Source organism: Eptesicus fuscus, chromosome 9, assembly GCF_027574615.1.
Source record: "Eptesicus fuscus isolate TK198812 chromosome 9, DD_ASM_mEF_20220401, whole genome shotgun sequence".
In the NCBI taxonomy this organism is placed as follows: Eukaryota; Metazoa; Chordata; class Mammalia; order Chiroptera; family Vespertilionidae; genus Eptesicus; species Eptesicus fuscus.
Genome location: NC_072481.1, coordinates 20,152,246 through 20,179,338, shown reverse-complemented (window position 1 = coordinate 20,179,338; position 27,093 = coordinate 20,152,246). Strand labels below are relative to the sequence as shown.

Here is a 27,093-nt window from a genome sequence, read left to right as displayed (position 1 = left end):
GTGCATGCCAGGGGCAACCGATCAATGTTTCTCTCTCTCCCCCTTCCTCTAAAAATTAAAATTTTAAAAGGATTGGTTAGCCTCAAACCTTGAGGGAGGGATGAAGACAGGTAAGTTTGTGGGGTTCTTTTATTGTTGGGGTGTTGCCCAGATCTTCATGGACCCCAGAAAGGCAGGGAAGTAGAATAAAAATCAACCCAGGGATACTGCTAGATGAGCTCAGGAGGGTATAGAAATGTACCATTTTATTACAAAGATTCTCACACACACACACAAAAAAGTCCCCGAAAATAGTATCTCAAAAAGGAAACTACCAATTCCCACCTGCAGAATGGGGGAGTGAGGGGTCAGAGGTCAGATAGTGTGAGTTTAACTCAAACTCACTTGGGGCCAGTGGGAAGGTATAACAGAACCAATCTAAATGTGGCTGAGGTTACCTTAAGGCGCCTGTAAAGAACGGGTTCCTGAAGACCCAGCCATTCCTAGAATGCTCAATATGGGCACCTTTCCAAAGCCACTAAGCAGGAAGTTGGCATTTCAGAATTTTGTCCTATGGATGTTTAAGGGAATCGAATCCCTTCCACCCAGAACTGGCACCCTTTATGGTTCAAAATTAAGAATTGGGGAAGGATGGCAGGGCAGCCATTAGAAGAGCTCGCCCAGCACGTGTGCCCTGGGCTCACGGCCCTGGTTCCTGTCTAGTCCCTGGGGATATTTATATTTAATATATTTTTATATAAATACACAGAAATAGAAAATATAAAATCTGAGGGGTTACAGGAGAAAGGTCGGGCACTTTGCAAGAAGCCAGAACTGGAGGACTGCTCAGGCCAATTTGACCTCCTCTTTAACCCTGTGGAGAGAACAGAGACTGGTATGAGATAACCCACCCCAGAGGCCTTGAAGTGTGGGTACAATGACTTACTTTCACAGGACTCCGCTGCCCAGGTGACTACTGAGGGCTGGGGCTTCCTAGCTCTGCCTAGAACTGCAGAGACAGACTGGTCCCTGAAAGAGGCCTTTGTAAGCTGGACCAGCTGTCCCTGTGCCTTCCCTCTCAGTGTAGTGGGACAAAGGGGCTGGTGCACCAATGCCAGGGAGATGGCTGACAGGCAGCTCCTTCCTCACCCTTTGGCTTCTTGCTTGTCCTCCTTGGTTTTCTCCTCCTCTGTGACTTCTGAAACATAAAAGTGCAGGGATGGCCAAAGACAGCCCCTCTGGAAAGACCCACGGGATCTTCACTTACCCAAAAACCTCTTCCCCACACTACAGCTCACTGGACATAAAAAAGAAAAGCCCATCCCAAATCTACCCAGTGAGCCCTGTTGAGAACAAACAGGTCTGACCGGTTTCCCAACCTGCTAGAGCCTGAACCTGGTGGGAGGAGGCAGCCCCCTGGGAAACGGGTGAAGTGCCAGGAAAAGGGCTTGGGTGGTATGTGAGGGCCACACTCCTGACCACAGGGAGCCCAGGCATGTCCCTGGCCTTGGAGCCTGGCAGGGCTCAACAATCCGGTGGAGATGATGAACTGAGTTTCATTCCTTTGTAAGCCTTGCCACTTCTGGGAGCCACTGAAAGGCCCAGGTCAGCTCCCTCCTCCCGGTGCCCTACATAGATCCATCATCCTCCAGGACGGGCTCAAGACCCAAATCTTTGCCCAACCCATACCCACCTTTCTTCTCTTCTGGGTCTTTCTCTTTTTCATCCTCAGTTTTGACTCTCTTGGCTTTTTTGAAGTTGGAAGAGTTCTTGCGACCACCTTCTCCCTCCTCATCAGAGTCGGAGAACTCTTCCTCACAGGCAATTCGTTTGTCAGAGGAACAGACTGGGAAGCAATGGGGAACACTGAGAGCAGGAGTGCCCAAGCTTCCTCATGAGTGTCCTCTGAGAGACACTAAGGGTCGAGGACAGAGAAGGGTGGAGGGAACTCAGGTGCCCTGGTTGCTCCTACAGACACTGAACTTGGGTTTCCCAACAGGTGGGTAGCTTGGGGGGAAATGGAAACCAAGAGCAGTGGAAGGAAGTCAGAGTTGCCTACTCAGGGAAGTACAGGACCCTGGGTCGGGGTCTTACTCGAGATGCGCTTGTCAGGGTCTTCCTCATCCTCATCACCACTCTCCTCTGGAATGGCGTCCTCAGGAATCGCCTGCATTTGGACCCCAGGTGCATGGGGCAGCATTCTCAGGTTCTCAAACAGTCGCTGTCTATGGCCAATGGTATAGAGGGTGGCTGGGTTCTAGTTAGGGACAAACCACAGCCTGGAATGTTCAATCAAGAGGTGTCTGGGGATATACTCACTTGATCTTCTCCAGGTACTCATTTGTGTTCTGGTTAGTCATATTGGAAGGACTGATGTGAAGTTTGAAATCTGGCCCAAAGTATTCAAAGTAGTCGTTGTATGGAAGCTCTAATTGGGGTAGCAGATAAGAGAGTCATGAGACCTGGCCAAACCATGGGACCCCAAGAAAAGCATTTACGGGTTTATCTGGACCTATAAGCCCAATTATCAAAGAGAAGAATGCCTCCAAAAAAGGGTGAGAAGCATATCTATAGTACGTCAATCTTTTCAATGGCATTCTGCAATGTCCACACCAGTGCGGTGTGCGTGCGTATGTCTCATTTTGAGAAGGCCCAAGCCCTTGGTTTAGAAAAATTTAGGCAATACTCATTGGGAGCACTCCCTTACTACCCCAGTTACCATACAGAGAAATTCCAAAGCTACAAATAACCAGTGGTAATTTTGTTCAGACCAAAAAAGGGAGAGGGAACAGGGTCAAAAAGGACTCAGGAAAAATTAATGACTATGGTCTGACAAACACAAGAGAATAAGCAGGAGAATAAATAACTAGTATTGAAAGAGGAGAGGTCATTTAGCCAAAGGGAAAGGAGTTGTGAACTTGAGGACACGTGAGCTCCAGCTCTACCCAGCCCAACTTGGCCTTGGAGCTATTACCATTAGGAATCTCTGTGTCCAGGGCGACAGCTGTTTCATACGTCCAGCATCGGGCAACATTACGAATGGTGTAGCCACCTCCTCCCAGCATCAGCATAGGCAGGTTAAAGCTCTTCACAAATTCCACACACTTGGCATGTCCTTTGGTGGAAGAAGGTGGTGCTGGGTTACAGGAGCACCCAGCAGGACCCTGCCCACCCAGGCCTATGCTACCTGGTCTCACCTTTGATGGTCAGATTGAAACAACCTAACCGATCCCCAGACAGGGAGTCAGAGCCACACTGTAAGACGACTGCACTGGGTTGAAACATCTCCATTACTTTGGATATGACCTAAAGGACAACATCCTGGTCACGACCAGCCTCAAGAAAAGCTGTGTTGTTCTAGGCCAGTGATGGCGAACCTATGACACGCGTGTCAGCACTGACATGCGTAGCCATTTCTGATGACACGCGGCCGCATGCCGAGGATGAAACATTTGCTGCTCCTGAGGATGAAACATTTGCGAAATAATGTTTTTTCCTCAAAGTGACACACTACCCGAGTTATGCTCAGTTTTTTGGCGAAGTTTGACACACCAAGCTCAAAAGGTTGCCCATCACTGTTCTAGGCTAAAAAGAGTGGGTACAGGACTTTCTTCTGTACCTTTCCACTCTCCCACATGCTGGGTGGTAGATAAAAGGAAGTATCAGCCTGGGCTTCTGGTTTTCCCACTTTGAATTTGTTTTCTAATCTGACAGGATCTCCAAAAGCCTCCTAGCTCTACTAACACTGAACTTAGAATGGCTTCTGTATCAACTCCAAGTCCCTTCTTTCACTACCTAAGACTTCCTCCAGGAAGTCTTTCTGACCCTTAGGTGCAGCTGCTCTACTTACCTGGTTCTATAGACTTTGAGCCTGATATTTCGAGGAACCATTACTGAGGACAGAGACTATAACCCAGGCTTCTGTTGCTGCCCGCCCTTACTACAAGCACATTTGGTGTTTGCTGACTTTATTAGGTTACTATTAATGGTTCTCTGCTGCTGACAAGTGAAGATTTATTTTGTCAGCATGACATTCAAGGCTCCCTCTGAAATACTGACCCCAACATACATTTTCTACATCCTTATATACTCTTCCCACATATCAGTGGCCTACATACAGTTACATATTGGCACCACTGTTCCCTCTGTTGAATGCCACCTGGCCCCCACGTCCTTCTTTACATGGGTAACTCATTTTTCAAAGTCTAGCTCAAATGTCACCACCTCTGTGAAACCATCGGACTACCCTTTGCCCAGCCCAGGCAGCAGACTGCCTCTCACTCCTCTGGTTCATCCCTCAAAAACAGTACTGATTACACACTGTTTCTCCCAACCAGCCTCTCAGTGGGGAAAGATTCCTGAAATATGGTGGGGCGCTTTGCTACCCCTCCCTTAGACCAATCCCATTTGTAACCCAGGTGGAGGATAAACCACTTACCGGCTTGAAAATGGCCTCATAGGACTCGTCATCAATCCCATCTCGAAGCGGGTAGTTAACAGCATAATACTTGCCTTTGCCAGCCCCAATATCCTAATCAAGGGGACATTAAAATAAAACTGAAAAATGAAGCTAGAAGTTCAAGGATGGGGGCTGGTTCTAAGAGGCAAGTAGGGCCCATGAGGTGGGCCAGACACTGTGGTTAGTATCATTCCCCTTAGTGGCAAGTCTAGCTCACAGCTCATGACACACCACTAAGCCTGTACCCAAACTGGGAATTGTTTATGGGGCCAGAGATTAAATATTCTAACCCACAGCACAAAGACCTCTACCTTTGGGTTGGGTTAGAGCTGCCTGGTGACTGGGTCACAGAATACCTACCTGCCATAACCCTTACCTCTCCAGAGAGCTTTACTGCTCACTCCTCTACCCACCCACCCTCTCCTCTCTAGGGATATATGGTGGGGACACAAAGAAGGAAAAAAAGAGTTCTTCAAAGTAGTAAATACTCAGTTACTCTAATGCTCATCATACCAAACAATTGAATTAGTGCCACTTTTTTCGCCTAAGGGTAACTGGCATGACAAAATGGCTGATTTCACAGTATTCATGCTAATAACAATGGTTCAATGAATTAGCTTCCAAGGATTCTTAGAGGTCCATGGATGGACTTCATTTAGGCAGAAGTGTCTATTAACTATTCGATATCCGATGCAAAATTTCATGTGCAATTAAAAATGCAATTTTCTGGGGATAGAGTCCATAGCTTTCAGTCAGATGATCAAAAGGGAAGTGACCTAAAATTTTTTCCCCTGAGATGGTTCATAGGGTCCCAAATCCTAGCCCATGGGAGAGAACCTGATGTTTCTAGCCTAAAATTCAAGCCATATGGGAATAGTGTAATGCGATTTAGCTGTGGCCAGGAAGAAAGTGCATGAGTCAGGCAACCCCTTTCCTTCCCAAGTCCTTTACTCTCCCAACATCCCTTCCTCCAGAATAAGGGAGGAAAGGAGACTATGGGCAGGTGTCTTGGGCTGGAGAATGGTGTTCTGAAAGGCAGAAGAGGCAGGAAGTGGTTTTTGGTGACATGAGATAAGAGAGTGAGAGCTGGCAGCTGAGGGTGAGTTGACTGGCCCCTAAAAGGAGTTCTCACCCGTAGATCCCCAGTTCCTGGGAAGTACTCTCCATATTTATGAAAGGACACAGTCATGACCCGGTCTGTGGTATAGAAGGCCTCTTCCACGCCATCGCCATGGTGAATATCAATGTCAATATACAGCACCCTCTGGTGATACCTAGGATTAAAAAGGGGTTAGGAATCTGGGGGCTCTTTCTGAGTGGGACGCGCCAAGGGCGCCAGGTCCCAGCTTACCGAGCTGGCTGCCTCCCTCAGGTATCTCTAAGCACCAGAGACGTGGAAACTGGCTGAAGGAAGGTGGAAGTGCGGCAGGGTGTCTCCAGAGGCCTGACCAAGCCGACCAAGTCCGATCTTCCTACTCTACAGCCAGGGTCAACTCCAGCCACACAGGGACACTCTGGAGGCAGGATCTGAGCAGCGCCTGCCCCTGATCTTGCCGTGGGCTCAGATCAAATCAAGACCCCGTCAAGGAGAGAATGGCCGGAGACACTCACTGAACATATCCTAGCCAACACACTGCTAAGAAAAGCAAACTAGGGAGGCAAGCCCAGGGGGAAAGGTAAGTGGGAACCTGGCCTAAGGTGCTTCTCCGAAAGAAAAGGCCAGGCAGGCATACTTTAGCAGTTCCAGGATGGCCAAGACGATATCATTGACGTAACAGAAGCCAGATGCCTCAGACTTCTTTGCATGGTGCAGGCCCCCAGCCCAATTCACAGCGATGTCCGTCTGCTGCTTATTAAGTTTCACAGCACTTGCTGGGCGTGGGAAGAGAGAACATAAGCCTATTACCAAGCCACTCTCTCCCTCCCCCCGAGAAGCCCAGGGAACCAGTGAGAGGTAGGACCTTCCTATTCAACAGCTGTATCATATAATTCATAAGCCAGTCTTCTCCCTCCCAACCCATTCCATCCCATCCCATCCCAACAGGCAGTAAATACGATATTACTCTAAAAAAACTGTTTTCTAAATGGAAGGTGGTAAACCCTTTAGTATGCCTTAAAATTAGTTTAGTGGGTCATGACCAATATATATATATACTTAAATGAAGTAGAGTAGAATAAAAATATCAGAATAACAGTAAAGGTAACTGCTCTTCTGTAAAACTGGCTTCAGGGTAAGAAAGGGTTTTTGAGTGAGTTGAGTGTGTGTGTGTGTACACACACAACCTGGATTGCAATATAAATGTTATTTCTTACCATGGTTCACAGTGAAGATGCCAAAGGTAACAGAGGCTCAAAATACAAATAGGTCCAAGAAGTGAGAGAGAAATATACACTCAAGTGTTCTAGTACATTTGTGGCATTTGTTAAAGTGTAATTTTAATAGAAATAACATGAAACAATCCAAATGATCCAATAAGAGGCAACCAATTGAATCAACTGAAGTAGTTCCAAAACATGGGATGATCATGTAGCCAATAAAAATCATGCTGTATCTACTACAGATAGAGAAACTTTAAAGATTTATTAAGTGAAAAATGGAGACAAAACTGTATATATAGTTTTGCATTATATATATCATGTATATTATATAATGCAAAACATTTTTTGCATTATATAGATATACATATATATTATGTCCAGATATATATACACAGAAAAAAGAATGATGTACAAACTCTAAAATGGTAACAATGGTTATTCATTGACAGTGTAATTGTGGGCAATTTTCCCCCTCTGTGCAATTCTTTGTTTCCTGAGATTACACTGGGTAGTGGAAGGGAGAGGGGAGGAGAGAAAACAACAGGCATAAGAAAATAAATATTTGTTAAGAAAAAGGGTTAGAATAATTCTAGAGTTAATCTAAAAGTTACTAATGAAAGTGGGCAATATTTAGAGCCTATTTCTGACCTCAAAAAGATAATTACCATGCTTTTTTGTACAACACAAATGATGACACTTCCCATTTTTACAGCACTAAGCAGTTCACAAATTGCTTTTATGTATAGAATCTCAACAATCCCATAAAATCAGCAGGGAATTCCTGTATATAAGATCTCTTGGTAGGATAGAGCAGTCAAGGACACCTATCAGTACCATATCAAGACCCTGAGCCTGGGCTGGGACTGAACCAGGACAGCTGAAAGACCTAAGGTAAAAACCCACAGGACCACCCTGGCTGGTATGCCTCAGTGGTTGGAGTGTCGGGCCACAGACCGAAGGGTCTCAGGTTTGATTCCTGGTTAAGGGTATTTATTTGGATTCAGGTTCGATCCATAGCCCCAGTAGGGGCAAACGTAGGAGAAGACCAATCAATATGTTTCGCTCCTCCCTCTCTCCCCCTTCCACTCTCTCTAGAAGATCAATGAAAAGGGTATCCTTGGGTGAGGATTAACAAACAAACAAACCCACATTACCATTTCATATGGTCACAGACCAGCCTACTGGGACAGTGACCTAAAAGACAGACCTCATTATTACAACCCAGCACAGCCCTCAAGGAGGGAGGTATGTTCCTTACCCACAGAGCCACCAGTAGATAACTGACAGAACTCAAACAGGCCATCAAATACCGGACAGTCTTCACCAACGTTGACTTGAAAGACATAAGTGAAAGGTTAGTTTCCACAATTTTCTTTAGTTTTTATTTATATATTTATGAACTGACAGAAAAACAGAATTTGAATTCAGAAGGCTTGGGTTCTAGTCCAGGCTCTACTAATTACTGGCTGTGTAAGTGGGTCACATCATTTAATTTCTTTGAGCTTTGGCTTTTTATCTATAATAAGTCATAATGATATCCCACCTTACCCCATTGTTGAGAAGATGAACAGAAATCTTCAATGAGGAAACATTTCGCAAGTAAGTGCTTGGAAAATGTTCATTCATTATATGCAGGAGAAAAATTTAGCCTCTTCTTCCAGCATGGGTTTGTTACTGTACCTCACTCCAGCTGACCAACAAGGAATTCACTGAACATTTAGCAACATGCCAGACACTATGCTAAATGCTTTCAATACCTGATATGATCTATCCTCACACAACCATATGAGGTAAAATTTGGTCCCATTTTATGAATGGGGAAACAGGCTGAGAGAGATGAACTGCTAGTAAATGGCAGAGGCAGTTTCAAGTATTGGCCTGCCTGTCCTAAAAGCCTATGAAAACATACTCTGGCTTTTCCCCAGTAATTTCACATACACAGTCTCCTCTGATCCTCATAACAATCCCATGAGCTAGACAAGACAGATAGCAATCCCACACAAAGAGATACGGAGAAGTGGCCGAAACCGGTTTGGCTCAGTGGATAGAGCGTCGGTCTGCGGACTGAAGGGTCCCAGGTTCGATTCCGGTCAAGGGCATGTACATTGGTTGCGGGCATATCCCCGGTGGGGGGTGTGCAGGAGGCAGCTGGTCGATGTATCTCTCTCATCGATGTTTCTAGCTCTCTGTCCCTCTCCCTTTCTCTCTGTGAAAAATCAATAAAATATATAAATTAAAAAAAAAAAAGAGATACGGAGAAGTGGCTTGCCCAAGATTATACAACCAGGCAATGGCAAGAACCAGAATCAGAGTCCAGGTGTCTTGAATCCCACAGTCCAGTGCTCTTTCTACTACACCCACAAGTGACAACTGGAGTAAAGTTATTTCAGGCCTAAAGGGGTAAAAGTACAAACTAACCCATAATGATAAACACATGCAAACCATAATGCAAATGAAAAGGACAGGAAAGGAAGCACACCTGAAGGTTGTAGACTCACAGAGCAAGAGAGGAACCTTATGGCTCCAAGTCTCTTCTCACAGAAAAGGAAACTGCTGAGACATCAATGATATATAAGAATTTAGAGGCAGGGGTAGGACTACAGCCTATTCTCTCGCCCTAGCCTTCCCATTACCCACCCACTGTTATCAATAGTAGTTCCCAAATTAGACTAAGGAGGTGGACCCCTAGGATGAAGAGGGCAGGAGAGCCCAGCTTGGATTGTGGTAACCTCTTGAGACACAGCTGAAGCTCCAGGTTTGCAATAACCGTAAGCGTTATCAACTCTGGCACTGCCCTATCCGTGGAGGGTGCTCTGATCTGGTGCCCTGCCAAGACAAGTGCTCGGGGAAAGTGTGGCCTGCATAAGGGGGTGCGCAGTGGGTGGCTCTCTCCTCAGCTTCCCGGGTAAACACTGGGAGGCTGTGTCAATAGGAACTTTGGTCCCTGGGCCAGGATATTTATCCACGGCAACCAATTTCCCCCCCTGGCTGCTTCCTCCTGCAGTGGGTTTGGCTTGCCTAGGTTTCCAACATTTTGCTTGCATTCCCATTCGGGATGTGGAGCATCCATGGAGGAAAGGGGAGTTTTAGACATAAGAAAATAATAATTCATTTCAGGTATAATTTCCTAGGTTAAGTGTTGGTAAATATTTTAAAGAGAGCTCAGTTCTTACATCCCTGATATCTTTGTAGATACCTCAGTCATAAAGCACTGTACTAAGTGATATCTCTCTATAATCCTATGAATCAAGTCAATAAGGTTCTCTGAAATCCTTAGACAGAGCCTTATCCTTCCTACTCCTCATCTTCAATGAGAAAAAATCCTAGACTTAATTTTTGAATGCACAAATTTAGAGTGCCAGTTTCAGGAAAATTGAAAAAACTGAGCCAGAGCCAAACCTGTGCACTCTGGAGGGCCTATTATTTTGTCTGCCTTGACAGATTTAAAATATATTTATTGATTTCAGAGAGGAAGGGAGAGGAAGCAAGAGATAGAAACATCAATGATGAGAGAGAATCATTGATCAGCTGCTTCCTGAACACTCAACACTGGGGATGGAGCCTGCAACTTGGGCATGTGCCCTGACCAGGAATGGAACTGTGACCTCCTGGTTCATAGGTCAACACTCCACCACTGAGCCGCTGGCCAGGCAGCCTTGACAGATTTGAAAATAACAAAAGTTTTAAGTCATACTAGTTGGTGCTTTGAATACATTATCTAATTTACCTGCCCCCAACCTCCACTATAAGAGAGACACTACCGTCTTCTTTTTAAAGAAGGGCAAACAGCCCTAACTGGTTTGGCTCAGTGGATAGAGCGTCGGCCTTCGGACTCAAGGGTCCCAGGTTCGATTCTGGTCAAGGGCATGTACCTTGGTTTCGGGCACATACCCAGTAGGGAGTGTGCAAGAGGCAGCTGATTGGTGTTTCTCTCTCATTGATGTTTCTAACTCTATCCCTCTCCCTCTCTGTAAAAAATTAATAAAATATATATATTTTTAAAAATAGATATTTAAATAAATAAATAAATAAATAAATAAATAAATAAATAAAAATAAAGAAGGGCAAACAGGCTCAGAACAAAAACAAAAACAGGCTCAGAGAAACTAGGAGACTTACTCAAGAACACATATCGAAGTGGCAGAGCTAAGGGATTCAAACCAAGACATCAAAGCTAACTTTCTTGCCCTAGATGGTTTGGCTCAGTGGATAGAGAGTCAGCTTGCGGAATAAAGAGTCCTAGGTTCCATTCTGGTCAAGGGCACATACCCAGGTTGCGGGCTCAAACCCCAGTAGGGGTGTGCAGGAGGCAGCTGATCAATGATTCTCTATCATTGATGTTTCTATCTCTCTCTTCCTCTCCTTTCCTCTCTGAAATCAATAAAAAAATATATTTTTAAAAAAGCTCATTTTCTTGCCTCAACACCAAGCTGCTTCTCTGAGAGCCCTCTCTACTAACAGTGGAGCCTCACTACTAGTCTAAATAGGTAATGGAAACCCCTAAAGCCAAAGGAATGAATTTGTCTCACGTTGAAAGGAAACAAGACCCTGCTAATTCAGAGCAAACACTTCACTTAGAGGGCAGCAGCTCCTGGAGCTGTGAAACTCAATGCTTCAAAGAAGGTCCCTGTGGTTCTGTAATCACTACCTGCACAATTATTGCAACGAATAAATAACTTTCTGCCTTGGGACTCAGACTACCTGTGGCCAGTAGCAACAAACAAGTGCCACAGATTTCCTGATATTTGAAAATAAGCTGTCATAAACTATGAAAACCTCTCTGGACAATGCTGTTACATTGTTTTCCTGAGATCTTAGGTACTCAGAGAGAATTTCTAAAATTACAAGAGCAAAGTCATATATGATAGTTACTCCCAAATTTGAACGTATTTTTTCCCACAGCTAAAATAATCTCCATAATTCCTATAAATTGGGTGTTGCTTCTGAGATGGAACCTGTTCTGAGTTTCAAGTCCCAAGAGGCCAGGGAAGAATCACCTCAACTCAAAGATTACATCATCCCGAGTCTGTCCTCAGTTGTTGCTAAATTCTCAATTCACATAGTGGGAGCAGTTAGTTGTATGACATCCAGTCCATTTTACTAAAGAAAAATCTGAGATGAGGGGAAGTGACTTCCCAGTCAGTTAAGAGTCAGAGCGGGGCCCAGTCGAGGTGCCTCAGTGGTTGAACATTGACCTATGAACCAGGATATTCCCGGTTCAATTCCCAGTCAGGGCACATGCCCTGTGTTGCCAGCTCAATCCCCAGTGGGGGACATGCAGGAGGCAGCCAAACGATGATTCTCTCTCATCACTGATGTTTCTGAATTTCTCTCCCTCTCCCTTCTTTCTCTGAAATCAATAAAAATATATTTTTAAAACAAGAAGTCACAGCTGGGACCTATATCTTTTATCCCCCCTCCCAGGTCAGTGCTTTTTCCATTACAACAACTACAGTTTTCTTGGTAAAATGTTGTGAATCTAACTGGATGAGGTTCAATCTCTATTCCTTACAATCAGAAACAAGGAAAACCAGAGAGAAAAAAGAAGCACTTTAGCACCCTTGGGAGGCAAGGGAAATCAGGTGTCAGCTGAATGGGAGGAACAAAGGAAAGCAGGGTGGCCCCCTCCAATTGAAAGGGAGCTCCAACTGGGGGCTTGAACACAGGAAGCAAACAGAAGGGACTTACATCTCTGCATCTGCTTGCTGTATTCAGACATGTTATCTGGGCGGATGGAGCGCAAGAATTTTATGTAATCATCGCTGTGATACTTGGTCATCTCCTCAGCATTGGCTTTGTGAGGACGCTAGAGGGCAGAGAGGAGAAAGGGCATATTATTCTTTACATGCCAGTCTTCACTCAGTCTAGTTTGAACACTTATATCTGCCCAGCATCGGGCTAGATGCTATAAAGGATAAAAAGAAATTACTGATTAGATTTAGGCCTCGAGAAACTTGCAATCTAATTAAGCAAATAAGATTATCAAAGGAAACTCGGTATCAGAAGACCCAGATGCAACTCAACCTCTGTTGCTTTGGCAAGTCTACCTCTTGAGCCTCAATTTCCTCATTTACTATTTAGGGATAACAACATCTACCTTACTCAGAAGTTGTGAGAATTGAATGAGATTGTTAAATCTCTTTATAAATTATGAAGCACTTAAATTATTACTGCTTTTTAATATTAAATATAACAATTTATAATTATGGGCCAAATGGCTCCAAAAGTTCAATAAGAAGGGGTGACTAGCCCTAGCTGGTTAGCTCAGTGGATAGAGCATTGGCCAGTGGACTAAGGGGTCCCAGGTTCAATTCCGGTCAAAGGACACATGCGCGGGTTGAGGGCTCAATCCCCAGTAGGGGGCGTGCAGGAGGCAGCCGATCATTGATTCTGCCTCTCCCTTGCTCTCTGAAATCAATAAAAATATATTTTTAAAAAAAGAAGAGGTGACTAATAATTGAAATAGATGGGACATCATTCTGATTCTTCCTCCCCTTTTTAAAAATTCTCTTCTCTTCCCCTCATCCCTTCAAGGCAGATCTTCAAAGATGACCCTCTTCTTTTCTAATTACCAATACTTTTATCATAGACACTTTATATGCTATCTCATATGATCCTTACAACCACCTTTTATTTTATTTATTTTTTAACTAGAAGCCCGTTGCACGAAGTTTCGTGCAATAGACTTTTCCTTCACCTGGCTGCCGGCACCAGTTTTCCTCTGGCCACCCGCAGATCAGAGCGCCTCCAGCCAGCACGATCGGCCACCCCGAGAGGAACTCCGATCGGGAGGCCCTCCGATGGGCGGGTGGCCAGAGGAAAACTGCTGCTGGCAGAAAACTGGTGCCGGCAGCCACGCAATCGGCCGCCCCGAGTTCCGCCACCAGCGTCTTCCACCGGCCCCATGGGTCCTGGCCCCATGGGTCCTTCCGCAGCGCCGGCCGTTTAGGCCGGCAGGAGGAGCGGGGGTCCTGGACTCGCGAGTCCCCGCCCCCCGCTCCTACCGCCAGCCAATCGGCCACCCTGAGTTCCGCCCCCGTGCCTCCAGCCGGCCCAATCGTGGGTGTAGCGGAGTGATGCAATTTGCATATTACCTTTTTATTATGTAGGATTGATTAGAAACATCCTGCACGCCCCCTACTGGGGATCGAGTTCGAAACCCAGGCATGTGCCCCGACTGGGAATACTAGAACTGTGACCTCCTAGTTCTTGGGTCATACTTAACCACTGAAACACACCAACCAGGCCTTACTACCACCTTTTAACCAGTTACCTGCCATGATATTTTGAATTTAATTAAAAAAAGGTCCGCCGCTTGCATCTATAGACGCTTATGGAGAACAAATGGTTAAAGTTTATACTATTATCATCCTCACCTGCAGTAAGGAAACTAAAGCAGAGAGGTTAAGTAATTTGCCCAAGGTTACACACTAGGAAGCTGGATTAGGAAACCCAGAGGTCTGGCTTCTTTAATTCTCTGAGTCTCATTTAATTCTTACTAAATATTATGAGAAATATAAGACTGAAAGACGGATACAGTTTTATTAAAAAACACCCACAGTGAAAGAAGCAAGGCTTGGCTTCAAATACTTAGGTGTTTTGTATTTGTTTTTAAATATATATATATTTATAAGTATATATGTATATATTTTAATATTTTCTTATTGATTTCAGAGAAGAAGGGAGAGGGAGAGAAACATCAATGAGGAGAGAGGATCATTGATCGGCTGCCTCCTGCACACCCCCTAATGGGGATCAAGCCCGCAACCTGGGCATGTGCCCTGGCCTGGAATCAACCGTGACCTCCTGGTTCATAGGTTGATGCTCAACCACTGAGCCACACCGGCCAGGCCCTTTTCTTAAAGTAGGTAGTATTAATTACAATGTGATTTTTTATACCTTACATATATTTTTAAAAAATTATTTCACATCTACAATATTTTATAAAAACATTTTTTAAAAACAGAACAAAAGAACAGAAGGCGATGAATAAGAAGCCTAGGAATATATAAAATTAGCATCCGAGGCAAGGAAGAGAATAGGACTTTTGTATGTAAATAGGAAGGTGCCTGGATAAAAGTGGGGATGTGGAGATGAATTGAGGAAGGGGCCCAAAAAGGTGAAATTGTGTGAAAAATACCTCAACATGTCTCTTTCAGGTGTAGAGACAGAAGTACAGAAGTAATACAACTTCCATGAGAATTCTAAGGAGCATCTTTCAGGACTGACTCTCAAAAGCCATCCATCTCAGGAAAGATACTAAAATGGCTATCTATACTTTGGGAAAGGAATGCTAGGATCACAGCCCAGAGAAAGGAGAGGACAGGGATGAATGCAGAGAAACAATGTTGGAATAGGACCAAAGATGCACTCTCAATGAAAAGGTAGGGCCAGAGAAAGAAAAAGATCACATTAAAGAGAATAAGGTTTAGCCCTAACTGGTTGCTCAGTGGTTAAAACATCTGCAGACTGAAGGGCAGGGGTTCTATTCCGGTCAAGGGCATGTACCTCAGTTGAAAGCTCAATCCCCAGCCCAGGTCAGGGTACATGCAGAAGGCAACCAATCGATGTGTCTCTCTCACATCGATGTTTCTCTCTCTCTGTCTCTCCCCATCCCTTCCACTCTATCTAAAAATCAATGGAAAAAATATCCTCAGGTGAGGATTAACAAAAAACACACACAAGGTATAGAAGATTTCGGAAGAGATAACACTGAGGTTTTGCTTTAGAAGTTTAGAGTAAGAATACCACACATCTATATATATAAAACCCTAATATGCAAATAGACCAAACTGTGGAACAACCGAACCGAGTGCTATGACATGCGCTGACCACCAGGGGGCACGCGCTGAACATGGTGGGCATTGGCCACGGTGGGATGGTGGAGCAGATGAGTGGTGGCGCCAGACCAAAATGGGGCACCAGTTGCTGTCATGGGGCGAGCCTCTGGTGGTTACTGAAAATTCTTTTCTCACGTGTGCTGTGGTCCCGCCTGGCGCTTGCACCTGCTGCTGGTGCTGGCCCCGATCACCCCTCAGGGCTTCTCCACATCCCCCTGCTCCTAAGGGGTGATGGGGGCTGGCAGCCACCTCTCACACTTGCTGCCAGCAACAGCCCCACTTGCACCCGCTACTGGTGCTGGAGCCACTGTTTACACCCACTACCAGCGCCAGTACCGCTTGCAACTGCAGCTGGCGCTGGAGCCACCCCTCGCACCTGCTGCTGGCCGATTGCTCAGTGCGGTCAGCGCATGGGCGCAGTGGCGGCAGGAATGGGGCTGCCGGCAGACAGGGGGCCAGGGGCTGTGGCGGAAGGGGCTGGGCGGGGGTACGGAGGATGGGCCGAGACCCGCCCCTGTGCTCACCACAGCCTCGAAGCCCACAGTTTCTTTCAAGGTACATGAATTCGTGCACTGGGCCCCTAGTATTACATAATTTTCAATAAGGTATTATTATTTTCTATGACAGCCACAGTTGGTTGCTTTCCAAAGAGCCATTCTCTCCTTCCTTGATAACTTATCTGTTTGGTTGGGTGTTAATGTACTCGGCCACAGGGATCAAATGTGATTAGTCTAAGCCAATCCCTGGTAAATGGTCTAAGGATGGCAAATGACCCAATGAGATTTAAGGGGAAATCTGGTGGGAAATCTCTGTAGAGGGTTTTCCTCTTTAATAAAAAGAAGAAAGTGGGGTGGGGTGAGTGATCCATTTACCCAGTTCCCTTCCTTTTTGGATTCTGTTACATGAAGACATAATACTTGGAGACAGCCATCAAGGCAAAAAAACATGATGAAATCACATAAGCTAAGGATGGCTGAGCAGAAGGATAAAATAAGCCTGAGTCCCTGATGACATTGCCAAATGGTATAGAGACCATTTACCGCTAGACCTCTTGTTAAAAGGTTGTTTAGGAAGGAAAAAAGGACAAATGGACAGATATAGACACTGGAATTAGAGAGATATGGGTTGGAGTCTCAACTCATTTATTAATAGCTATGTGACTTTGAACATGTTAATTATCTTCTTTGAGCTTGTTTTCTGATCTATAAGTTAGGGTTGTTATAATTAATACACTAAATAACAGGTACCATGGCCAGGCATCAGCAATCATCAATAAATATTAGTTTATTTTTCCTCTCACTTGAAGATAGAATCCATTTTTAATTTCTCAGTATCTCTCATGGAGGTTAATATAGTCCCTGGGGTATGACAGTACTCAACAAAAATATGTTGAACGAGGACTTGAGGTTACTCTTAAAGATGAGTAAGATATGGGTGGGCACAGTAAATAATCCTCCCAGTTAGGATGGTGTGGAAAGATGCAGAATCTCATCTGGCTGATTTGGAGGGCTAAGTGGGGAGAGGAAAGAAAGAAGGCAAGTTGGGGCCAGATTAGCATGGTGTAGATGTGCAATAGGCAGCTCTGGAAGCTCCTATTCCACATTCAGGTATCCTCTTTATCTAAATGCTAGTCTGGCCCTAACTGGTTTGGCTCAGTGGATAGAGCGTCGGCCTGTGGACTGAAAGGTCACAGGTTCAATTCCAGTCAAGGGCATGTACCTTGGTTGCGGTCACATCCCCTGCAGGAGGCAGCTGATTGATGTTTCTCTCTCATCAATGTTTCTAACTCTCTATCTCTCTCCCTTCCTCTGTAAAAAATCAATAAAATATATTTAAAAAATAAAATAAATAAATGCTAGTCTGCTCTCCAGAGTGCCTAAAAACCTTGCTACCTTTTATGTTTTTCATTCCCAGCTGCCTTTCACACCTGAAAAATCTCTCTGGTCCCAAGATCTGACCTGCTCCTATCTACCTTCCCTCTGGCTTCCCTAGCTATCTCTACAGGATCTTAGAGACATAAAAGGACCATCTGGGAAGGAAAACTTATCCCTTTCATTCTCTGGAATGGTGAGGAAGGATACTGCTGTTGCTAGGTTACTTAAGCTGCCCGAACACTTTAACAGACTCTTATGCTCTAACCATAAGGCAACATGGGCCCCCAGATCCTCTTGATTTTCTCACTTGGACCTTTGCAACAGCCTCCTAAATGGCCCCTGGGCTACTAAAATGCATGCCTATTCCTATCTCTTTCATGTAAACTCGTTCACTTTTTCTTCACTACCTCCAGATAAGGTTCAAACTAGGAACCTTTGGATCAAATTTGGTTCACAGATGTACTGATATGTTTATGTTTAAGTTTTAAAAACTGGAAGATGGCCGAAACCGGTTTGGCTCAATGGATGGAGCATCGGCCTGCGGACTGAAGGGTCCCAGGTTCGATTCCGGTCAAGGGCATGTACCTTGGTTGCAGGCACATCCCCAGTAGCGGGTGTGCAAGAGGCAGCTGGTCGATGTTTCTCTCTCATCGATGTTTCTAACCCTCTATCCCTCTCTCTTCCTCACTGTAATAAATCAATAAAATATATTTTAAAAAAAAAAAAACTGGAAGATGGAGCAGAGATCAGCAGGAACTGGTTCAAGAGGTTAGACAGTCTATACTCTTTAGTAACTAGAGACTTGGAGCTAGTTCAAAAATCCCTATAAACGTTTTAGGCATTGGTTTTTTTTACTCTGACCCAACAGAGCTGCTTAGTACAGCACATCCAATTCTTGCTGACCTCTTCAGCTCTAGCTCCCCTCACACCTGTGAACATTTACCACAATACCTAAACACTGAACTATTTGTATTTTCCCCAAACACACCATATTGTTCTTACCTCTCTGTCTTTTTGTATATGTTCTTCCCTTGGCCTAGAATGCCAGTCCCCTTCTGAATTCCAGGCTAGATTCTAAGATTCTACTTAATCTTTAAACTCTGCTCAGATATCACCTCTAGGAAATATCCCAAAGCTCCCTTACTCCTTCACTGCTCCTTATCTCTACATCTTGTACTTTTTAAAAAATAGTTTATATATTTTTAGAGAGAGAGGAAGGGAGAAGAGAGAAATATCGACCTGAGAGCTTAACACATCGATTGACTGCCTCCTGCACACTTCCTACTGGGGATTGAGCCCACAATTCGGGCATGAGCCCTGACTGGGAATGGAATCAGCAACCTCTCAGTGCACAGGATGACGCCCAACCAACTGAGCCACACTGGTCAGGGCGCATCTTGTACTTTTTGTTGTTGTTGTAGTTAATCCTTACCCGAGAATATTTTTCCATTAACTTTCAGATAGAGTGGAAGGAAGGGGGAAAGACACAGAGAGAGAATCATCGATGTGAGAGAGAGACACATTGATTGGTTGCCTTCCGCATAAACCCCGACAGGGCCAGGGCTTGAACCTGAAACCCAGGTATGTGTCCTTGACCAGGAATCAAACCTGAGACTCTTCGGTGCACAGGCCGGTGCTCTAATCACTGAGAACACTGGCCAGAGCTTATGCATTTTTAAATTGTTGCAGGTACACACTGTAGTACAACACATCTGATGAATGAGCATTTAAGAAAATAAGATAATGAATGACATATGGGGAATCAGAGCTGATGAGATTAGGGAGGGGCAGAGCTCCCAGTAACTCACATAGATTTCCATTTTTCGGTAGAGACCATAGTTAAGTAGCAAATTATGAGTCATTCGGATTCGGTGAGGTTTCATTGGGTGGCCTTGTCCATAATAGTAATTTCCAACATCCCCTGAAGAAGAAAGAGTGACAGTTTCAGTGACATAGACACACATTCCTAGGAGAACCCAGGAATCTTTCCAATAAACTTTCTGGTTCATTCTAGTCTTTAAGATTCTTACCCACCTTGAGGAGGGATAACTCCAAATGGGGAAGAAAAAAAAAAAAAAAAGGGCAGGGAACCCTGGAGAAGTCAACACTTACAAATGTCAGTCTATCCCAGTTTCTTCCCCCATGACCAACAGGCACTACTAGAGAATGTGAGGGGTTCATTCTAAAGCTACTTGGGAGGTGACACTATATCTCTAAGAAATCCACTCCCACAACAGAAAAATAACCATCAGCCCAGCCAGTGTGGCTCAACTGGTTGAATACCATCCCATGAACCAGGAGGTCATAGTTTGATTCCCAGTTAGGGTACTTGCCCGGATTTTGGGTTCAATCCCCAGTAGGGGGAGTGCAGGAGGCAGCAGATCCATGTTTTTCTCTCATCATCAATGTTTCTCTCTCCTCCTTCTCCCTCTCCCTTCCTCTCTCTGAAATCAATAAAAACGTATTTTAAATAAAGAAAAATATGGGACCCTTTTCCCCCTCCCTAAGTGGGAGTCATTTCTGTGGGACTCTTTCCCTCTCCCCACGTGGGAGTCTGTATTTGTTCTTCAATAAATCTCCACCTTTACTATAAATAAATAAAAAACAACCATCAATACTCAGAATTATTATAAGCCACAGTTCACCTCTTGCACATGACACTTCACATTCATTTTCTTACTGGATTCTCACAATAACCCTGTAAAGTAGACAGGGAGTTTTATTGCCATTTTCTAGAACAGAAAACTACTCTTTCTTCATCTACAGCAATGGTCCCTCTGCCTTCAATTCAAACTATCAGCCACACTATCACCAGTTATTCCCCTAATACCGTGGTTGGCAAACTGCGGCTCAAGAGCCACATGCGGCTCTTTGGCCCCTTGAGTGTGGCTCTTCCACAAAATGCCAAGACCTGGGTGAGTCTATTTTGAAGAAGTGGCGTTAGAAGAAGTTTAAGTTTAAAAAATTTGGCTCTCAAAAGAAATTTCAATGGTTGTACTGTTGATATTTGGCTCTGTTGACCAATGAGTTTGCCGACCACTGCCCTAATACACAGCTTTGATAACATTACTCTCCTGCTCAATAATCCTTAATGGCCCCCCATCCCCTACAGGATGAAAAATAAAGAACAACAAAAAAATAAAATTAAATAAAAAAAAAGAACAATTTCAGTAATCTGGCATTCAAGGACTTCCTAAATATACTTTTCCAGCTTCATCTCTTGTTACCTACCATCACCACTCTCCTCCACAAGTGTCTCCCTCTCTCTCTCCCCCCCTCCACTAGCTAGGAGCAGGCAAACTATTATAGCCCTTGGGCCAAATATAACTTGCTGCCTGTTTTTTGCAAATAATATTTTATTGGCACACAGCCATGACCATGAGTTTATATATTGCCTACAGCTGCTTTCACATTATAATAGCAGAGTTCAGTAGTTAAATAATTGCTACAGAAACCCATCCATATGGCATGAAAAGTCTAAAATATTTACTATCTGGACTTTTACAGAAAGTTTGCCAATATCTGCTCTAAACACACTAGATTTTTGTCAGCATCCTAAACATGGCATTCGCCTTCATCAAATATCCTTAGTTCATACTGTTCCTTTGACCTGGAATGTCCTTCCTTCTCTGATGATCCTCATACTACAAAGCCCAGCTCAAGCTCCAAAGATATTCCTAATTAGAATAATGGTCTTTTCCTCTGTGTGCAATTTATTTAGCACTTAATTCATTTTGCTTTGTATCTGAATTATTGACATACCTAGTTATATCTCCACAAGACTAGGTGCTCCTTCAAGGCAAGGACAAATATGCCCTGTATATCACAGAGGCTCAATAAAGATTCAAGGAGTTGAACTGAGACTAAGAAAAGTTAAGTGCCTGCACAAGATCACACAATCAATGAGTGATTTGGGTGTCAACTCTTCTGACTCCGAATCTAGTATGCCAGGTACCTACTTCAGTTTGCACTTAACCTAGAGGGCTCTGTGAGTCTACTTAGTAGACAGTTTCTGTAACAATATTCCAAAATCTAGTGAACTGCACACCCAAAGATTCTTCCTAGGGAGTCCATCAGGATGAGGCAGATTTTTCAGCACCAGTGAAAAAAAGGTCCCAAACTCTTATCCACTGTGGGTTGGTGGTACCAGAAACAGGTTTCATTTCAGAGAGCAATGCACTGTGGGGAATACCACCAACAGCATCCAAACCACACTCCAAGTCTCTTTGTCATAGACAAGGTCTGGGATAATGGGAAACTTCTAAACAGCCACAGTACAGCCTGTAGTGGCATTCAACAGGGATCCGTGTTCCACATAGACACAGATTTTGAGATGCAGTAGCAAGGAAGGAAAGCAGAAAGTTGTTCCCAGGGTCCCTTATCAGCCATGGGGATGGGTAGAATAGATTCTTAAGGCATTGGCTGATGCAGATCCAATTTGTTGGGCAGTCAGTAGTCACATGGCCCTAATCATGATATATAATTGGAGTCCTGCTTACCCAAGTCTGGCATGGGCCTTGACCCATAGCAACTCCCTTGCCTATCAAGCTTGGATCCAGCCAAGATTTAGACTTGAGGAACTAAGATACCTTATCTAGATGGTTAAGGGAGTACCTGAGGGTGGGGCCCAGAGACACCATCCTCTTAACAGTTTTTAATTAGGTTGCTGAGAGACTTTAAAAGAAATAATTGGTATTTAGGTACTACTTTTAAACTTTAAAAGAGCTTTTCCCACTGTTCTCATAGTGTTTTTTTTTTTTTTTAATTTTATGGAAGTGACCTGAGGCTAGAAAGGTAAAGTGACTTACCCAATACTGCAAAGCTTCTGAGCAGCAGAGCCAAATCTGAGTTCCAAGCTAGTGACCTCACTGCAAACTCACACTGTCTTAAAAAGTAAGACGTTTCTCTTCTCTAAAAGTTGGTTCTTTCCGCTCTTTCTCTTTTTAAACTAAGACTGTGGAGATCACAAAACTGCAAACTAACATGGCTATGAAGTCATAAGATCCAGCCTCAAATGCGCCCTCACCACTGCCTAGCAATCTTTCCAAATTTATTTTTCTACCTCCCTCTTTCACAGCAGCTATTTAACAGTTATCTCTCTTCAAGATTCCTACTCTACCAAATGACCTCCCGCACTCTCAGGAAAAAAATATTCTCCTACTTTATCTTGAAACCCCCCTCAAACTTAACTACATTAGAACTTTTTCTTACCTACTTATCAAGAAGAACTTCCTCTTGAAGGCTAGTGTCCCCACCTGTGCTCTGGTGTCCATCTCACCTGATCATCTCAGGGAACTCCATCATTACTAGCCTCTCTAATATCTTCAACCTCTCCTTCTCCCTGACTCTTTTCCCTAAGAATCTGAAGATGCTCAACTCTCAACCATTCCATCTCCCCTTTGTCAACAACTCTCTCTCTGCCCAGGACAAGCTTTATTAAAAAGGTTTCAACCCGATGTCTCCTCTTCACTCACTTCTTCAATTCCAAACCCTGCACAGAAAACAGTTCTTGCCCACACTTGGCCACTCCTTCCCTCTTTTGGCTACTGTAACCCAACACTTTCTGGTTCACGTACATCTTGGACCATTCCCTCTGTATCTTTACTGACAGCCTACTAGGAGCTAGCACTGTTTTGAGGGTAGAGCATTCAGAGGTAGATAAGACATGTTCCCTTTCCTTCCGGCATTTACTATCTGTAAAAGGTATGAACAAGTAAATGGGCAATTCCAATACAAGTGACAAATGCCTACAGGGGAGTACAGAGCATGAAGGACACTAGTCTTTTCCTCAGGACACTTCCTTAGAATTCCACCCTGGATCCTCTTCTCTTTTCACCCTATACAACTTCTTGGGTGAGTGCATATAATAAAATTCCTCTATAATAAAATTCCCATCTGTATGCTGATGACTACCAAAAATCTCTCTCTTTTCATGTCTGTCTTCTAAACTACAGACCAGAATGGTCAGTTGCCTACTGGACACCTCTACTTGGATATCCCCCAGACATATCCACAAGAAAACAAACAAACAAACAAATAAGCAAAAGCCTACCAAAAAAAACCCCAAAGTTATCAACCGACACAATCTCCAAACACTCAGCATCAAACTGCCCAAACCAGAAACTTGGGCTCCTGTGTTCTTCCTTACCCCAACATTCATGAATTTAATTTCTGTCCCAGAGTGATAGCTCTGAGCATAAATCTGATGACGTCACTAACCTGCATAAAACTTCAATGATTCACAAGTGCCCTTAGAATAAAGTACAACTTCCTTAGGATAGTATGCCCAGCCCTTCATGCTCAGGTCCCCATTTACTTCTCCAGCCTCATCACTTGCAACCTTTCCCTTACCCCTGCTCTCCGCTCCCTACCTTCTCCGCTCTGCCCTCAAATCGATGTCTCAGGCTTACTGCACAAGTATAGACACCTGCTGGGTTTCAAATGTGCTGTCCTCTCTTTCATCTCTCACCCTGCTGTTGTCTTTGCCTTCCCTGTGCCAGGCTAATAACTCCTGTTCTTCAGGTCCTAACTGAGATGGCACCTCTCTCCCTACCTCCTGAGCCTGGGCTGGGTGCCCCTATAGCTCTCTGAGAGTTCCTTTATCCCAGCAAGACACTGGAGAGCAATTCTGTCACTATCTCCCCCTCCAAACTGAGCTGGAGAAGTGACTTGATCACCTCTTCTCCCCCCCCCCCCCCCCCAACCCCCCCCACCCCACCCCCGCCGCTCCAGCACCGACAGGCTACCCATTTCAGAGTAAGCGGCTGGGTAGACTTTTGTTACATGAATAAGTAGCATCCTTCTCCTTCCAACCCCGCAGGGGCTCCATTTCCCAGTAGCAACTGCAGGCCCAGCTCAGAGACTGGGAGAGGGGCAGCGGTGACCACTAGCTGGTGATTCCCGAAAGCCTCCTCCCAGGGAGGAAGGACAGGGGCAACAGAAGACCTCGGTAGTCTCAGGAGAAAAAGACACCCTTGCAACCTTCCCCATCATATTCTGTCTCCCTCCTCAGACTCAGCCTCCCCTCTCGGAGTCCCACTCAAACTCTCCCATCAGACTTCAGAATTCCCCACCAAGATCACCTCAGACTTCGCCAAGCGACCCCTCGGCCTCACGCTCTTCCCTCAGTTTCAACCCCTTTGCATTCCTCCGCGTCTCCCATCCCAGGCCCGACCTCCTCTCATCCTCCTCCCTCAGCCTCGGTCTCTTCTCCTCGCGCCTCTTCCCTCGGTCTCGCCCTCCTTCCCCAGCCCGACCTCATTCCTCTCAGCCTCCTCCCTCAGCCCAGACTTCCATCCTCTCAGCTCCTCCCTCAGTCTCGACCTCCGTTCCTCTCAGCCTCCACCCGCAGCCCCGACCTCCGTCCCCCCCCTCAGCCTCCTCTCAGCCTTTCCCCAACGCCTCGCCTCTCCCAGCCTCCCCACTCAGGTCTCCTCAGCCTCCCGCTCCCGGGTTCGGCCCGGCCAGGCCCCGCCCCCGCCGCGAGGACCGTGCTCACCGTCGTAGTAGTAACAGACTTTCCTCCGGGTGCCCTGAGTCTGCGCCATCTTGCTCGCCTGCCGTCGTTCCCGTCCGTCCGTCGGTCCGTCAGGCCTCCCGCCCGCGGCTCCGCTCAGTGTCCGACCCAGGGGGGAGGGGGCGGGCCTCCAGCCCGCTCCGCCCGCCCCTCCCAGGCTCACCTATAGCCGCGCAGCCCGGGCACTGCTCCAGCCAATCAGCTTGCGCAGGGACGGCCCGGAACTCGGCAGGGGGCAAGGGCAGCCCGGAGAGGCCGCCCGGGGCCCCCTGGGCCTGTACCAAGGTCCACGACAGGGGGGTGGGGAGCTGCTTAGGGACCGTACCATTAGTCTCGGGGGAAGAAAGACAGTATACACTTCAGAGTCCCATTTCGGTGGCCGGTGCGTGCTTGGAGATCAGAAGCCAACTTTGTAATTTTACAGAGAATCCCCCGAGCCCCACGGGCTGGGGGTTAGTGACTTGCACAAGGTCACTCATCTGGATTGAAATTCCGGTTTGGAGAAGGGAGAAATTAACTGACAAAGGGAATAAAAGTGCTGTAGGCCAAGGACTGTGCTATACCTTTACCACGGTTATCTCAGATATTCCAATTATTCCTCATAACACTTTTGGAGGAGGGATTTTTTTTTTTATCCCCAGTTTACAGATAAACACATTGAAGTTGAGACCTTTGTGACTTGCTCAGTCACACAATAAGTAATTAAATTCAGTTTTCAATTGTACACATATTTTGAATGACTATTATGCACCAGAGACACTGTAACAAAGTGGTAGAACCCAGTTTTTCTTACTCGAAAGCCTCCCTCCCTAATGCAGTCACCCAGGAGGACTAAGGCGTGCCTTCAGACAGGAGTGCCCCCTTATACTGGCACAGGGTTTCTCCCGTTTTTGAACCTATTGACATTTTTGGCTGTGATGTGTGTTTTTAAATCAGCGAAGGATACATATATATTGTTTGTTTGGTTAATCCACACGTGAGGATATTTTTCCAGTGATTTTAGATAGAGTGGGAGGGAGGGATGGAGGGGAGAGAGAAAGAGAGAGAGAGAGAGAGAGAGAAAGAAAGAGAGAGAGAGAAACATCCATTGGTTGCTTCCCACATGTGCCACGACAGGGGCAGAGGAGGGGGGGAATCAAACCTGCAGCCCAGATATGTGCCCTTGACCAGGAATCGAACCCTCAACTCCTTTGGAACACGAGCCAACAACTCTCTAACCACTGAGCAACACTGGCCAGGGCAGAGGATATATATTTATTGGTTTTAGAGAGAGGAAGGGAGAGGGAGAGAGAGAGAAACATCAATGTGAGAGAGAAACACCTACAGGAACCTGGGTATGTGCCCTGAATGGGATTCAAACCCAGGACATTTTGATGCATGAGATGAGGCTCAACCAATTGAGCCACACTGGCCAAGGCTGGGCTGGATAATCTTTTTTTTCTTTAATTCTTTGTTGTAGAAAGCTGTCCTATGCACTATAGGATTTTCGCAGCCTTCTTGGCCTCTACTCCCCCTGTTTTAACAATCAAAATTGCCTGAAAACATTATATGTCTCCAGGGCAAGGAGGGGAAGGGATTGGAGGGAGTGTAAATAGCCCCACCTCTCTACCCTCCAGCAGTGTGGCTTAGTGGTTGAAGGTTGACCTATGAACCAGGAGGTCACAGTTCAATTCCAGTCAGGGGTACATGCCAGGGTTGTGGGCTGGATCCCCAGTAGAGGGCATGCAGGAGGCAACCATCATTGATTCTCTCTCATCATTGATGTTTCTATCTCTCCCTCTACCTTCCTATCTAAAATCAATAATAAAATTTAAAAAGTCACAGTGGAGCGTACTAGTATGCTGAAGGCAACCAATCAATGTGTCTCTCTCACATCAGTATTTCTTTTTCTGTCTCTCCCCTTCCCTTCCACTCTCTCTAAAAAGTAATGGGAAAACATCCTGCAGGCTAGAAAGGGTAAATGGGGGTGTCATTTACAGTGGTTGAGTCTCAACAACTGGTCAACCGGTGATTCTCATCCTTGATGTTTCTCTCTCTCTCTCTCTCTCCTCCTCTCCTTTCCTCTCTGATATATATATATTTTTAAAAATAATTAATAAAATGTCA

The 27,093-nt window shown here is 45.2% G+C and overlaps 1 protein-coding gene across 4 annotated transcripts; it reads right to left on the bottom strand.

Moving 5' to 3' along the window:
• Nucleotides 1–214: 214 nt before the first annotated feature.
• Nucleotides 215–25,163, bottom strand: HDAC1 (histone deacetylase 1). Of its 4 annotated transcripts, none has more exons than XM_054721156.1 (14): nt 25,151–25,163; nt 19,280–19,392; nt 12,446–12,563; nt 8,016–8,090; nt 6,172–6,310; nt 5,571–5,712; nt 4,418–4,510; nt 3,177–3,285; nt 2,954–3,094; nt 2,299–2,407; nt 2,074–2,204; nt 1,673–1,825; nt 1,129–1,177; nt 215–853 (listed from the first exon to the last, which is right to left on the bottom strand). In XM_054721156.1, the coding sequence occupies exons 2-14, from the start codon at nt 19,352–19,354 to the stop codon at nt 826–828; spliced, it is 1,362 nt and encodes a 453-aa protein (XP_054577131.1). In that variant the 5' UTR covers nt 19,355–19,392; nt 25,151–25,163; the 3' UTR covers nt 215–825. The 4 variants fall into 4 exon arrangements, with proteins under 4 accessions (XP_054577131.1, XP_008155228.1, XP_054577130.1 ...); XM_008157006.3 differs by lacking the exon at nt 25,151–25,163 and adding an exon at nt 24,970–25,133; XM_054721155.1 differs by lacking the exon at nt 25,151–25,163 and adding an exon at nt 24,554–24,572.
• Between the last annotated feature and the right edge of the window lie 1,930 nt (nt 25,164–27,093).